Here is a 14116-nt window from a genome sequence, read left to right on the forward strand (position 1 = left end):
GGTGGGGAATCTAAGGCAGGCCACAATGGCCCTCTCTCTGGCTCTCCCACTCCTTCAGGGAGCTGATCAAACGGAGGCCTTGATTTGATAACGGAGAGCTCCGAGGGGCAGAGGATCTCCCTAACAAGTCAAGGCCCCCCCTCCCCCAGACACAAGGGAGCCTCCCAGCCCCCGACAGCTATTTAAAGTACTGCTGAACCAGTGGGCCAGGGCTAGCCTCTGAGACAGGTGGCCCTCCCAGGCGCTCAGGCAGACATTCTCTGGAGGAGGGAATGCCTGGGGCTTGGGGAGCTGACAGGGGTGGGGGGGGGGCGGTGTGCAGCCGGCGATGGAGCCCTCGGAGAAGTACACAGGAATACACCCCCTGGAAGGAACAGCTCCAAGTAGAAAGAGATCAGAGTCTGCGGCCGACTTCTGCTTGTCTGTATGGCTTCTGCCTGACTTCCAGGATTTTGATGGAACTCTGCGATTTTTCCCTCCCAAGACCGCCCCTTTTCCCGGGGAACATTAAAACCCAGTTCTTTCCTTTGATCTACATGGTGGTTTCTGGGCATTACCTGGTAATTGCCCAGATGTCTTAAATCCTACTATATTTATCATTTATCAGTGAAAACAAAACCCCCAGCTGGGTGGGGGTCAATGTCCCAGTTGTGTTTTTACCTCCCCATCAGTCCCAGTCCAGTGTCCCTCTGGTAACTGTCCAGACACTGGTGCTCAAGGTGGAAACACCACTTTTCTCTTCTCCATTGGCTTACACAGGCTGCGAAGGAGCGGAGAACACCGAGGCTGTAAGTCCTTTAGGCTATGAGAGCCAAACGCAAAGTGGGATTTTAAGCAAGGCTGGGGAACTGGGATTCTGCCAGCTGGCCTCTTGTCTGTTGTGTACATACAACACATATATGTGTGTGTGTGTTTCATTTCTCCCCATAAGGGTCTAACAGCAATGATTAGTTCACATATTCATGTAGCACTTTCAAGTTTTCAGACTGCTTTCCCACACACCAAATCATTCAACCGTCTTCTCTTTGCCCTGGGTGAGCCAGGAGGAGAAGGGAGCTACAGGCCAGGCTGGCTACCTGCGCGTGGGGACTGCCCCCGAGAGCCTGTCCAACTCTGAGCCACTAAGAGTTTGCCTCTGCCCACACCTGCCGAGGTGGGCAGGTCTGGCAAGGTCCCGGCGCCAGGCCCAGAGGGAGGAAGGTGGAGAAAGCTGGCAGAGGGGGCCAGATGTGACAGCCGGGTTTCCATTCTTCCAGCAGGCATTTCCCGCTGCACACCCCGATTTGCATAAATCTGCATATGCCTTGGCAGGCTGAACCACTCAACCTCAGGTCATTTTCAGGTCAGGAATTTATAATCCCTTCGGCTGTGTGCCTACAAGGCAGTTTTCTGCATCCCCTTTCCCGCCCTGACTCCCTGCCCTCTGTCTCCAGACCTCCGAGGCAGAGGGAAAGGGGAACAGGAAAAGATGGTACAAAGTGTGCCCAAGCCAGTGCTCTCAAGCCAGTGCTCCCAAGCCTTCTGGAGCTGGTGGAATGCAGCCCAGGTCCCTGCTAGTCTGTTTTGGAAGGCAGAGCTCTCTGTGAGCTTCCTGGCTACCTGCAGCCAGGGCAGGGCTCACCCGAGGACCCCCCAGGGGTCCCTACCCCACTGGGCCTGGCCCCTCCTCTGCCCTGGATCTTACCAGACGCCACTGACGCAGCGGGTGGATAAGGCTCGAGGGGCGATGGTGGAGCCCTGCTGCATGAAGCCCCCGACGGGAAACCAGAGGCTGTTGCCGAGGGAGTACTGGTTCACCAGGAGGTTGCAATGGCCCTGGGCACACGGGTGGGGGCTGTACCACTCATAGGGGGTCAACCTGTGGGAGAAAAGGAACACAGACCAGTGCCAGGGAGGGTGGGGGTGAAGAACACACTGGAAAGAGCAGTGGCGGGGGGAGAGGGGGGCTCTCCCTTCTGTCCTCACCTCTGTACTCAGTCCCAGGCCTGTGGCTTTGACCAAGCCACTTCCCTTTGCTGGACCAGGATCCTCCCAACCAAAACCAAGGGGCTTAGACTACGCTGGCAGTGTTTGTACCGCTTTTCTTCAATTAAAAAAAAATTTTTTTTAAATTTTTTCAAAACAAGTCATGATGTGGAACTCCAAACACAAAACAGATTAATGTGCAGCCTCCTTGACTAGAAGCCACATGTGGCAGGGGACGGGAGGGGACACCTGGGAAGTGCTGTGTTCTTAAGGGGGCCACCCTCAGCCCCCTTAAGTGGTCACAGAGGGACCGGAGGACCCCACAGAGCCAGTGTTTAAACCCTCAGCCAGAACAGTGCTTCGCAAATGTTCACCTTCATCAGAATCACCAAGAAGGTTTGTTCAAACACAGACTGTTGGGCTCAGCGCCTGAAGCTTCAGATTCAGGGAGTCTGGTGCCGACTAAGCAGCTTCCTGGCTCACCGTGATGCCCCGGGTCCGTGCTGAGAAACCCTGGCCTAGATGGTCCCCTGGGCTGTGGGTCTCAGCCCTGATTCTGTGTCAGACTCACCTGGGAGCTTTCAAAGAAACGCCACTGATAAGATGCCACTCCCAGAGGATTTGATTTGCTTCCGTGCATTTCTAAGGCTCCGCAGGTGAGTGTGATGGGCACACAGGGTCGGGAAAGGCTTCTCTAAGCCCCCTGCCTCTCCCTCCCACTGTCCCTCTCTGATGCCCTTTCTTCATGCCCCCCAGATGCATGCCTTCCCTCCTCGACCCATTCCCACACAAACCCCCCAGCTGTGCCGACAGGGATGCGTACGGAGGTGTTGCTGAGCAGGGCGTGGAACTGGGTGCCAGTCTCATAACCAGCCTTTCCATCCCTGGCCTAGCCTGCTTGTTGTTCTGCCACGGCTCGCCCACATGGCCACCGCCCCTACTGTTCCTGAGTACGATGCCAGTGTGTCATCGCTGGCCCGTGTCCAGAGATATGCTCCTTCTCCCCATGGCCTACAGACCTGGCTTGCCCTTGGTGGTTTCCAAGCCCACAGGCTCTTAGAACTGGGCTTCAGAGATAGATTCCCTGGCCTCGGCCCTAGAGATGTTGAGAGGATCGAACCTGGGAATTCATTTTTTTTTTTTTTTAAGATTTTATTTATTTATTTGACAGACAGAGATCACAAGTAGGCAGAGAGGCAGGCAGAGAGAGAGAGAGGAGGAAGCAGGCTCCCCGCTGAGCAGAGAGCCCGATGCGGGACTCGATCCCGGGACCCCGAGATCATGACCTGAGCCGAAGGCAGCGGCTTAACCCACTGAGCCACCCAGGCGCCCGGGAATTCATATTTTTAAAAGCTCCTCTGTGACTCTGATATCAGCCAGCTTGGAAACGGCTGCCTTAGATTAGTGGTTTCCAGATAGGTTTTTCCCCCCCCAAAATCTCACCCAGAAGTACAATAGATCAAGAGATAAAAGTGGAACTGGTCTGGATGAAGAGGAGTTGAGGCCCAGAGCTTTGGCTACCGAGCCTTTCACCACCCCTCCAAAGTCCCTGGTACCTCCCAGGAGCCCTCATGCCCCAGGGTACCCTCATGCTCCAGGGTACCCTGTTTTTAAAACCTGTACCTAAGGTAGGTGCATTAACCCAGGTTCATGCATTATACATATATGATATAATGTGTGTGTGTGTGTGTGTATGGTATTTTTTTTAATTAGTCCTCTTGTTAATGTCGGATCCTGGGGTAGTGCATGTGTGTGTGTGTGTGCAGGGCCGGGAAGGGGGGCAGTTTAAGCCCCCGGAGCTGGGTAAAAAGATTCAGGCTGCAGCAGGCAGGATAAAGCAGGCGTCTGTGTCTGTATATCTAGGAACCAAGCTTTCCGACCATTTCCAGGGCCCTCAAGGTCCCCCGAGAGCTATGGGAATAGCTACACACTGGGGCTCAATCAAAGGGGGCAAGAGTGAATTACAGAGCCGTGAACCAGGGCTCAGGCAGACAGCTTCCTAAAAGCAGCAGCCGACAGTGTGGTGAAGTGGAGAAGAGGCATGCCAGCCTCCTGCATGTCTCACCCGTTGTCACTGACAACAGATACTTGACAGTGGCAATGCCTCCAGACCCGAGGGGGGAAGGTGGCACCAGAGAGACACACACAGCAGCCTTTGAAGGCTACCAGCTTGTGAGCAAGGCCTTCTTCTGTTGGGCTGGATCTCATGGGCTCAGGCTGACTTTCCTGAACGTGGCTCTGATCTCCACTGGAAGAGGCAGAGACTGAGTGAGGCAATGCTCCCTGGGCAGGCTTGGGAGCTGCCCTGGGGTTCTGTGTTCTAACTAGAGAGAGCACATGTTCTCCTTGAGCTGTTGAACAGACATGCTCTAGGGAAAGGCCTCAGCCTGCAGAGGTGGGACATACCCTGGAATTGTCGAGTCCTGCCACTGTGGCCGCGAGGAGACCACTAGGGAGACAGCCGGAACAGAGCCGCCACCAGCTCTCCGGAAGCTCATCCCATGGCTCTGTTACTTACCAGAAAGTAAAGGCCCTTTCTGGTCCTATGCTATGGTGAGTTGGGTGCTGAGCATAGAGTGTGGATTCTGAACCGGTGACCCCTGAGCCCTGGGCTTGTTCTGCTTCTGGATAGGAAGCCGGCTGTCCCAAAGCCCAGGCTGATCCCACGGCCCAGCCCCGGAGAGCGACCACCCTCTCTGTGCACATTCATGGGAGGCCTCAGCCATGGGATGCCTTCATGTTCTTCGGGAGGCCCAGGGACAGCTTCTGTTTGCAGGGGAGAGGGAGGGCCTAATTGTCCCCAAACCCTGATCTGGACCCGTTGTTGCAAATCAACCCTACTTGCAAATGCCTTTTTCCCTCCCGCCCTCCTGTCCTGTGCCATCCTCCACAGCTCCCATTCAACAAGGCAGCTGTATTTTCACGGGCGGATCTGGGCTGGGGAAGGGCCAGGCCCTCTTCAGAGGAAACCTTCTCTGTCGCCCATGCCCTGAGACCTCCGGTCCCCCAGCTCTGGTCATCATTCAGTTCACTCTGTGGCAGATACTGGCAAGGTCTAATGCCAGGGCAGCCAAAGGCATAGTGCTTAGTCAGAGTGCCCTTCCTGCCACCCTCCTCCCGTCCTCTCTCCTCCAAGACCCAAACCCAAACTGGGGGCCTAGAGACTGGGGAACAGAATGGGGAAGAGACAGGGGTACAGAAGCAAATTCAGACAAACTGGCCTGTTTGCACCATTGCATAGTAGGGAAGCCGTGAGTAGGTGGGGGGATGGGTGGTGCCAGGTGGACAGCACAGCAGAGAGCAGGTCAGGTCCCCAGTCCCCCTCCCACTCCTCCAGTGTGGCCCCAAGGTCCTCTGAACCCGCCCCTCCCACTCCCTACCCCTCCCATGCAGTTCTCGAGGTGGACGCGAGGTGGCGGTGCGAGGACAGGGAAGGGGCGGCGAGCTTACCGAGCCACTAGGAAGAGGACGCAGCTGACGGCCAGATAGGCTAGAAGCATGAAGAGCCAGACGCCAGGAGAAAATGGGTCCAGAAAGGAGAAATAGCCAGGTTTGCGTCCCTGGAAATGAAGACAAAACCAGATTCACTGTGGGTGATTCTCAGTGGGTCAGGATGGCCCCTGGCCAGGGCGGGGCAGGCCAGAGGAGATATAGGGATGTGGGTCTGGCCCCAGATGGCCCTGCCCCTGGATTCTGGGTGACTGGCTTAAATGGCACTGGGGTCCAAGGTGCAGAGGGGCTGCTCCAACACCTAGCCAGCCCTGATCCCAGCAGACCAAACACAGGGACAGCTGGGGCCACTTCACTTCCTTGGTTAAGGGAGGCTTCGTGCTAGGCAAGGGGAAGAGCCCTCAGTATCCCTTATGTACCACCCTGTGTCCCCCTACCCTCCTCGAGGACGGCATGGTGGGCGCAGGGGCTTTGAGCCGCTGGTGTCCACGTCGCTGGAGTATGACAGCGCCCCTCCTTGACACTCACGTCTTTCTCACAAGGATGCTAACGGAACAGGCACCTTGTTTTTTTGTTTGGAGGGTGAACTGATGCATAGTGAGATTAACCTTAAAAAGAGATTAACCTCGAAAATGGTACCATGAGACAGATTATTATTTCCACGTTACTGGTGAAGAAACTGAAAGCCCAGGGCAGTTGAGAGATGTGGGTCCAAGGTCGCACAGCCAGTGAGTGGGAGGGCTGGGACTCAAATGCTCATCTTCCGACACCAAGCTCAGAGCTCAGGTACCATCATGCTGTGGGGAGACGTGGTCTGTCCCCAGCCCAGGGGTGTGCCTGGCCAGAGTCAAGGGAGCCAAAGGATGGGGCCAGGAGCAGAAACCTAGGTACCAAGCCCCTGGATATTTTCCGGAGGACAGTGAAATGCAATGAGCAGGATGGAGTTCCATGATCTACTCTGGGGTCTTGGGCAAGTGCACGCCCTTCTCTGGCCTTGGTCAGAGCCCCTATAGGTCAAAAGGGCGACACTGCTGGCTTACCACAGATAGCTGTCATACATCCTGTTTCCCCTGCTGTGTTCACCCATTCTACATTCGTGGCTATCATGAGTTGACAAGCCTCATATAAAAGTCCAGATTTCTGGCGTCTTTCACAAAATGGAGTGGTCTGGAAACTCTGGGCCTCAATCGCCAATGGGCCGGAGCTCAGCGGTAGTCGCCCCCTCTACATATGGCCGGCTCTCTCCAGCTCCTCCTTCCTCCTGCCCTTCCACACCCCCCAGTTTATCAGGGCAAATGGACATGAAGTTTAGCGCCCTGTCACTCGTGATGATTTCACTCTGTGTTTCTCAATTGAGAGATACTCGGGGGTGGGGGGTCTTTCATTGTTGGTTTCTGAATCTGAAACCCCATTAGATGCTCAATGTCAGAAATCTATACCTGATTATATCACAACGAGTGAATCGAGGAAAATGACAGCACTATTTAAAGCTGCCATATTTGGTTAGGGGTGATAAGGAATGATGCATGGTCGTGGGAAAAATTCCTGGAGACTCAAGTTATAAAACATCGAACATCACACAAACAAGGATCAAGACGTAAACATCGCTCCGCTGGAAACATATCAGTCATGTTGGCAAGAGAACATCTGATTCTACTTGTGATTGACTGACGCCAACCAGAAGAGCAAGGAGTGGGCAGTTATGTGAGAGTTGGGTCTGGGCATAAACGGCCTTAGTTTAGGCGGAGCCCAGGCTGTTTATAGGATGCCAAAGAGAAGTACATTATTTGCAGGCTCCGAACTACTACTATTTTTTTCCTTCTATGTGGATGCCTTGTATTGCTTCTTCCCCCCAAAGGCATCTGAGTTACTGGTGTTTGGGGGCAAATCTGGTGTCATATGCCACCGGCATTTCTTCCAAATAACAGATTCTCCCTAACCCAGAGGATATATGATGGTGATACTTTCCTTCCAGAGAATTCAGAATGTTTCACTATGTCCTCTTGATTTCAATACCCAGTTCTCTGTATTGACAGATGGAAGAATGGAGACCTGGGGAGGTTAAGTGCCTTGCTCAAATCACTGGCGATGGCTTCAATTTCTCTGGTGCTCATTCATCACACCGCGCCACAGAGATGCCACCTCTCCCTCGTTCAGATGGCTGCCGTACCGCATGTTCCTCTCCTTTTTATCTTTGCAACTTGCTCCAATCAACCCCCTAATTAATCTCACGTCTTTTCCCCAGTGCCAGCAGAATCCCAACCTACTCTATGTCAACCCCATGAAGCCCTTTTGAACATTATTTGTACCCATCATCATTTATTTGGACTCTGTTGTATTTATAGGCATTTCTACTGATTCATACATGTCCTGTGGGCTGCAAGGTGGACCAGTTTCTTCAGGTGACTGCAACCACTTTGAAGATAGATAATTGGTTCTATAGAGTCTACGCCATAGACATCCAGGACAGGCCAAGCACTGCAGATGGACTGAAAATTAGATGCCACCAAAATTTAACTAGTTCCCTGGCTTTTTAAAAGATTTATTTATTCGAGAGAGCGAGCGAAGGGGAAGGGCAGAGGGAAAGAGAATCTCAAGCAGACTCCCTACTGGGTGTGAAGCCCTGCTCAGGGTTGATCTCATGTCCCTGAGATCATGACCTGAGCTGAAACCAAGAGTCAAAGCCTTAACCAACTAAGCCACCCAGACACCCGGAAGCCCCTATCTCCTGGACTTTTGTACTGTGTTTCAGGCTGACCACACCAGAGCCAGCATTCTTGATGCTGTCTGATGATGGGAGACACCCAAGGGGATGGTCACCAACAGATCACCATCCCAGCATGGGGAGACCCTTAGAATGTTAGAGGGGGTGCTACAAAGTGGCAGTGAACTCCCCTTGCATGTCAAAAATTCCTCTTGTTCTTAAAGATAATCTGTTGAGTGAATGAAACTTCATTCTAGAAGAAATGACATTATAGTGAGAATGCAGTTGCTTTCCCAGACTCTAGAGCCAGACACATAAGGACACCAGAGCTAGGTAATACAGGACAGGCAGTAAATTAAAACACAGACTCTGTAGCTAGCCTGCCCAGGACTGAATCCTGGCTTCATCATTTACAACTATGTGACCCTGAACAAGTTACTTAACTTCTCTGGGCCTCCATTTCCTCTTTTGTAACATGGGGGTAACAATAAAACCTACCTCAGGAGGGTGTTTTAAGAGCTGGATGAGTTCACACATAATAAAAGCCATATGTGTTGGCTTCTCCTCTGGCTAATGGTAGCCGTGAGTGAGGGGAGGGAGGACAGTGGAATTTCCTTTTATATTAGTTCTCCCTCAATGGACAAGAAATATTTTTTCTGCCCTACAGTGACACATGCGAATGATGTCTGGGGAGAGAATGCCATTGTGGCCATAGTCACGTTCTGTAACACTTAGAATTTCTATGGGTTATAACCCATGAGTCATGAGGGTTCCCAGGGCTCTCCAGGGAAGCCATTAAGGCAACACCAGGCTCTATTCTGGAAAGACGGCTCTTAGAAGCCAAGGATTCCAACCTCAGTTCTGCCTCGGCCTTTCCAACGAAGGCACAGAGTGGGTCAGATGTGTGGTGGGTTCTCCCTTGTCCCTGGAGGGGCTGGGCATCCTGGTCACCCCTTCCTTTTTGCTGACACCACACAAGCTAGTGATACCGACTCTCTACCTGCCCTGCACCCTCTCTCCTCTCCTCCAGAGCCAAGGACAAATGCTCCTTCTGTCCTCCACGTGGTCTTTACAACTAAATGGCAACGCATTCAGAGGTCTCCTTCAACTCCCAGCTGTGGTCCACAGTCAATAAAAGACTCTTTAGGGCTGAAGAGATAAAAGCAGGCAGTGTCCATGCCTCTTTCTGGAAGAGGCAGAAGAAGAGGATTTCCTCCTACCCCACCCCAGGAACCCACAGGTAACTTTTCTCAGGGTGTCTGCAATAGACGGTCTTGATGATAGTTGGGTTTAGCATGCACTTCCCACCTCTGAAGCCAACGGGAAAAAAGAGGCAAGCAATTAATTCCTCCTCACATAAAACACCCACATGAGTTTGTTGCCTATGTAACCCACACGCTAGCAGATCTATTTTCATTTTGCTCTTTGGAAATCCAGTACGAGGAGATGTAAATTCCAATCCTGGCACTGACTTTGACTTGCTGAGTGATTCCAGGCAGGCCACTCAACTTCTCTGAGTGCCATTGTCTTCTTCCAGAAAATGGGACCCGGCCATCAACATGAAGGGGGAATGTGAGAATTACTACAGTAATATTGATAGAACACCTGGAGCTTTGTGAGATAGGAGCGCCCAATAAAATACCAATATGAAAATGATGATACACCCAGGAAACCATATTTCCATGTTATGGGCTCTCGTGTTACTTAGCCTTAAGGAACAGAACTCTGCACGTTCTGTTTCCTTATAGCAGGGTATTAAGCAGTATTAGAAATGATTCACTGGTTTACTTAGCATCGTTCTCCATTCTTCTAGACAGTCTTTCTGAAATGAAACAGACCTTCTTGAAAAAAAAAAAAAACGGGTAATATATCCAGCGAAAATTCTGGGCATTAATTTAATGTTGGCATTTATGCCTCTCTCACTTTTTAATCACTGTCTGTTGTTTTGTTGTTTTTTTTTTTTTAACTTTTCTTGACAGAGAAGACTCTAGATAAGAGTTAAGAAGAGGAAAAGACAGAGCATAAAACTTCTCCACTTTGTTAATCAAAGATGGGTGAGGACCTTACAGAGGGAAGATAGCAAAGGCATGCTCTCGAAGAAGTCGTAGGTACTCTGGCTGGCTGGAGACACTAAACAGGATAGGATAGTATAGAATAGATAGTATTCTCAGATTAGAAAGGCTCTAGAACATTCCCCCGACACATGGCCTTGACATAGAGAAATGCACCTAACTGTACCATAAAGATGGGTGGTTAAAAGCGTATGGACCTGGGGACCAGAAAGTTGGGTTCAGTGCCCCCTCCACCATTGTGCTTTCTCCTCTCTCCATGGTCCCGCTAGCCATCGCGGACCTTAGCATCCTTCCACATAAAATGGGGACCATGGTACTGTGCCTCAGGGGGGGGGGGGGGGGTTGCTGTATTAAAGCAGAGACTCCATGCAAAAGTGCTTCATAAATAAAGAGATGCCAGACAGATGTTAGTCAACACACAAGTACCCTGACGTACACCCAACCACCTTGACTATGTCAACACTGAACTTTTTAAATGTAATTATCCATTTAGGGGGTATACGTGCCAAGCGTCAAATCTCAGGTTGGCGTCTGGCACACGCAGATGACGCCTTCCTACAACAGTCAGTGCGTGCTGGAGGAATGCAGACTTACTTTAATATTAATCGGAGCAAAACATCATTAGGCAAATTGCTGTTGCAGGAAAAAAAAGACAGCAAAACGACACAATATACTCTGATGTTCAATATGAATGTTTTCGTTTCTCTGTGCTCTTTTCCCCTCCATTCACATAGATATTGGAGTCCTCACAGCGGGCGTCAGAATCATAAAACCCCAGAGTACAGATGCCCCTGGGTTCCTTACTGCTTCAGCGTATACTGAATGAGCTGATGTGCCATGGAAATCAAGAGAGTCTTGAACTTCAGATGTCCTGTTATTTCATTTGCATTCTTGGAATAGTAGGGGTACTCAGATCTCGTTGGTACCCAGACTCTAAAGGCTGGACCCTGTATGTATGGTTTGGAAGCTCATCTAGCCCTGACCAGGGATTGTAATGCTTTTTCAGGTGGGTGCTAGGTTGTATGCGGGCGGTGCAGGCAATGGTGGGGAGGGAGCACTGAGTCCCGGGGAAAGCCGTGCGGGCCTGGAGCAGAAGATGTACTTGGGTGGCCTGAAACATGGGCCTCCCATCTCCTCTTGTTATCTAGACCATTGAGATCAAGGCCAGAAAAGAAACAGGAAATTTAGTTTAGTCACTCATCCTGCTGCCTGGGCTATGAGGCCTCCTGACAGAAGCCAGGCTCTTGGGCTCCGTGCTGCTCCATTAGGAGCCACAAAAGAAAGTGGTGCTCACTGCCCACAGGACAGCGGGGTACCTCCCTCAGCCTTCCCTCCTGCCTTTCTTCTTTCTGTAATTATGGAGCCAATATAGCCTGTTTGGGATTATCATGTTTCCACATCAAAAACTGTATCATAAGAGCTTCTGGCCTGACAAGAGGGTACCTTCTTCCCACTAGGATCCACTTAGGGAGAAAGAGATAAAGACCAGTACAGTGCAGCAAATACATGGGCAGACAGCTGCTGCTCAGGGAAAGAGACCAACAGCTCCATCCAGAGGAGTCACACTGAAGAGCAAGTGACATTTGAGCTGGGTATCGAAGGCTGGAGAGGAGTTTGTTCCGCGGCCAAGAGGCAAGAAGACGGGCACAAACCTAGATCAGAAGAGGCTTGTGTGTTGGTGAAGTGGTGAGTGCTATGCGGTGAAGACGCCTATAGCAGGAGCTACGAGTGGAACAGGAAAGATGGGCTGTGTTCTCCATGTTCAGAAAGAGGGACTTGGTCTTGTTAAGTGATGGGCAGCCAGTGAACCATCTTAAGTAGGAGGCTGATATGATTCCATTAGTAAAAAAAAAAATAGCAGTAAACTAAAAAACTAACTCTCAGCAAGTCACGTGCATTTACGAAATACAAAGCTAATGCCCTATTGTGCACAGGTCAGGCACTGTTATAGGTGCGTTACTTATGCATTTATGTATCCTCATTAAATCTGCATGACAACCCATTGTCGCACATGAGAAAACTGAGACACAGGGGACATGCAGCAAGTACATGGCAGATCTGGCTCCAGAACTTTCCACTGCTTTTTCATGAATGCTGGAAGTGACTATGGCCCTCTGATGGGGACGCAGTACTGGATGGGAGGGTCACACCTCTCATCCAGTGAACTCAAGGAGGATACAGGCCACCAGGATGGCAATTCAGGTCAGAGATAAGGAAAGCCTGAAGCAAGGTGGATTCAGTGGGGGTGGAAGGCGTGCTTGAGAACCATCTAGGAGGTGAGCTGACTGACTAAACGTGTGCAGTGAGAGAAGTGAAGGGCAGCTCGGGGGAATGGGTGGAGATGCCATGAGGTGAGATGGGACAGGGGAAGAGGAGGAAGAATTCTACAGAATATGGTTTGTGACACCAAATTTGAGGTGCCCATGAGATGGTCAGGTGATGTCTAGTCATGCTAGAAATAGCTTCGAGAATTCAGGGGAGTGGCCAGGGTTGGATTTATAGATGCGGCAGAGAGCTGTCAAAGAGAGAAGGGAAATGCACCAGGGACATTCACGGGGCAGGCAGAGAGAGAGAGAGAGTCAACAGAAATGCTGGAGGGGCAACGATCAGGGTGGTAGGAGGAAGAAGAGGAAGAGACAGTGACCTGGAACCTGGAACGGAGAGAGTTCTAGAAAGTGGGGAAGTGGGAGGGATCGACAGTAACAAATACTGAAGCCAGAATTCTAAGTCAGCCTCTGAGTGGCAGGGAGTAAGGCATCCAAATAGGAAAACAGTCTTCCCATTTTGGTCCTAGAAATGCCTGAGCAGAAACAGAGATTATACCCCAACAGTGAGAAGAAGGAAAATACCACATCATCGACACTTGGTGATCCCATGGTGGTGAGAAACTAACCCTAGGTAATCTAGGATGACTGTAAATTCACACACTATTTCTGATTGTCTTTAGACTTCAGACACATACCTGCCACCCCTTACTACTTAGGAGGGTTTTGCAATATTTTCAAAAGAGGCATTTATACTTTGGGTTAATTATTTTAACCTTTGCACACAGGCTTCATCATCACCAGATGTTCACATCTTGGCAACAATCACTCATGACTCAGATGACCTCAGATACAGAATTAAGATATAGATTCTGGGCCATTATAGATTATAAATGAAATTAATCATCTTGAGAAACTACCAACTTCAGAAAAATTCACAAAATAATAAACTTTCCACTTGAGAAAAATTCACAAAATGATCACTATGAACTTGAGAAAAAGTCAAAAAATAATAAATACTCTCAACCTGAGAAAAATTCACAAAAGAATAAACCCCCAGTATTCAACTTTATTTTTGTTAACCTAACACTATTATAGGAGAGAGAGCTTCTCTCTGTAATTTCAGATTGAGGCTTTCATGGTGAACTCCATGGAGCTATCCTGTGATATTAGCTGTTTCTGCCAATTCAGATACAGCAAAGTTCATCTCAGACCTGTTCTCTCCAGGTCTCCCCTGGTTTCATTGATTCAGGATTGTTCTCTCCAGCTGATTTTTTGGTACTTTCTAAGCACACTGCCTTACACACAGAATGCACTCAATAAATATTTGTTGAATAAATGCATAAACTGTCAGCTCTGCTTAGTGTAAGGTGTTCATCCAGCACTCAATTTTTATTCAGCTCGGCCCCCTGTTATAAATCAGCTCTGAGCAGCCATGTGGCAGATCAGTGCCTCAGTGAAGAGGCTGGAAGTGGGGAGGTCTCCTGACCAGAAAGGGGAACGTATGACTTCGGGTTCTCCAGAGAGACAGAATCAGTAGGAGGGGGGGTGGGGGTGGGGGGGGGGGGGGGGGGGGGGTGGGTGTGTGGGGGTGTGTGGGGGTGTGTTGGGTTTTTTTTTTTTACGGAGTGGGGTCTCACGTTTGTGGGGGGTGTTATTAG

At 50.4% G+C, this 14116-nt stretch overlaps 1 protein-coding gene across 8 annotated transcripts in view; it reads right to left on the bottom strand.

Moving 5' to 3' along the window:
* The window catches only part of GRIK4 (glutamate ionotropic receptor kainate type subunit 4), a 410580-nt gene that overhangs the window by 25809 nt on the left and 370655 nt on the right, over positions 1 to 14116 (bottom strand). For all 8 annotated transcript variants that reach the window (XM_059415278.1, XM_059415269.1, XM_059415287.1 and 5 more), the window contains 2 exons: positions 5416 to 5525; positions 1685 to 1858 (listed from right to left, as the gene is read on the bottom strand). In XM_059415278.1, coding sequence (XP_059271261.1) covers positions 1685 to 1858; positions 5416 to 5525 — 284 coding nt within the window. The remainder of the gene's footprint in view (positions 1 to 1684; positions 1859 to 5415; positions 5526 to 14116) is intronic.

Source organism: Mustela nigripes, chromosome 1, assembly GCF_022355385.1.
Source record: "Mustela nigripes isolate SB6536 chromosome 1, MUSNIG.SB6536, whole genome shotgun sequence".
NCBI lineage: Eukaryota > Metazoa > Chordata > Mammalia > Carnivora > Mustelidae > Mustela > Mustela nigripes.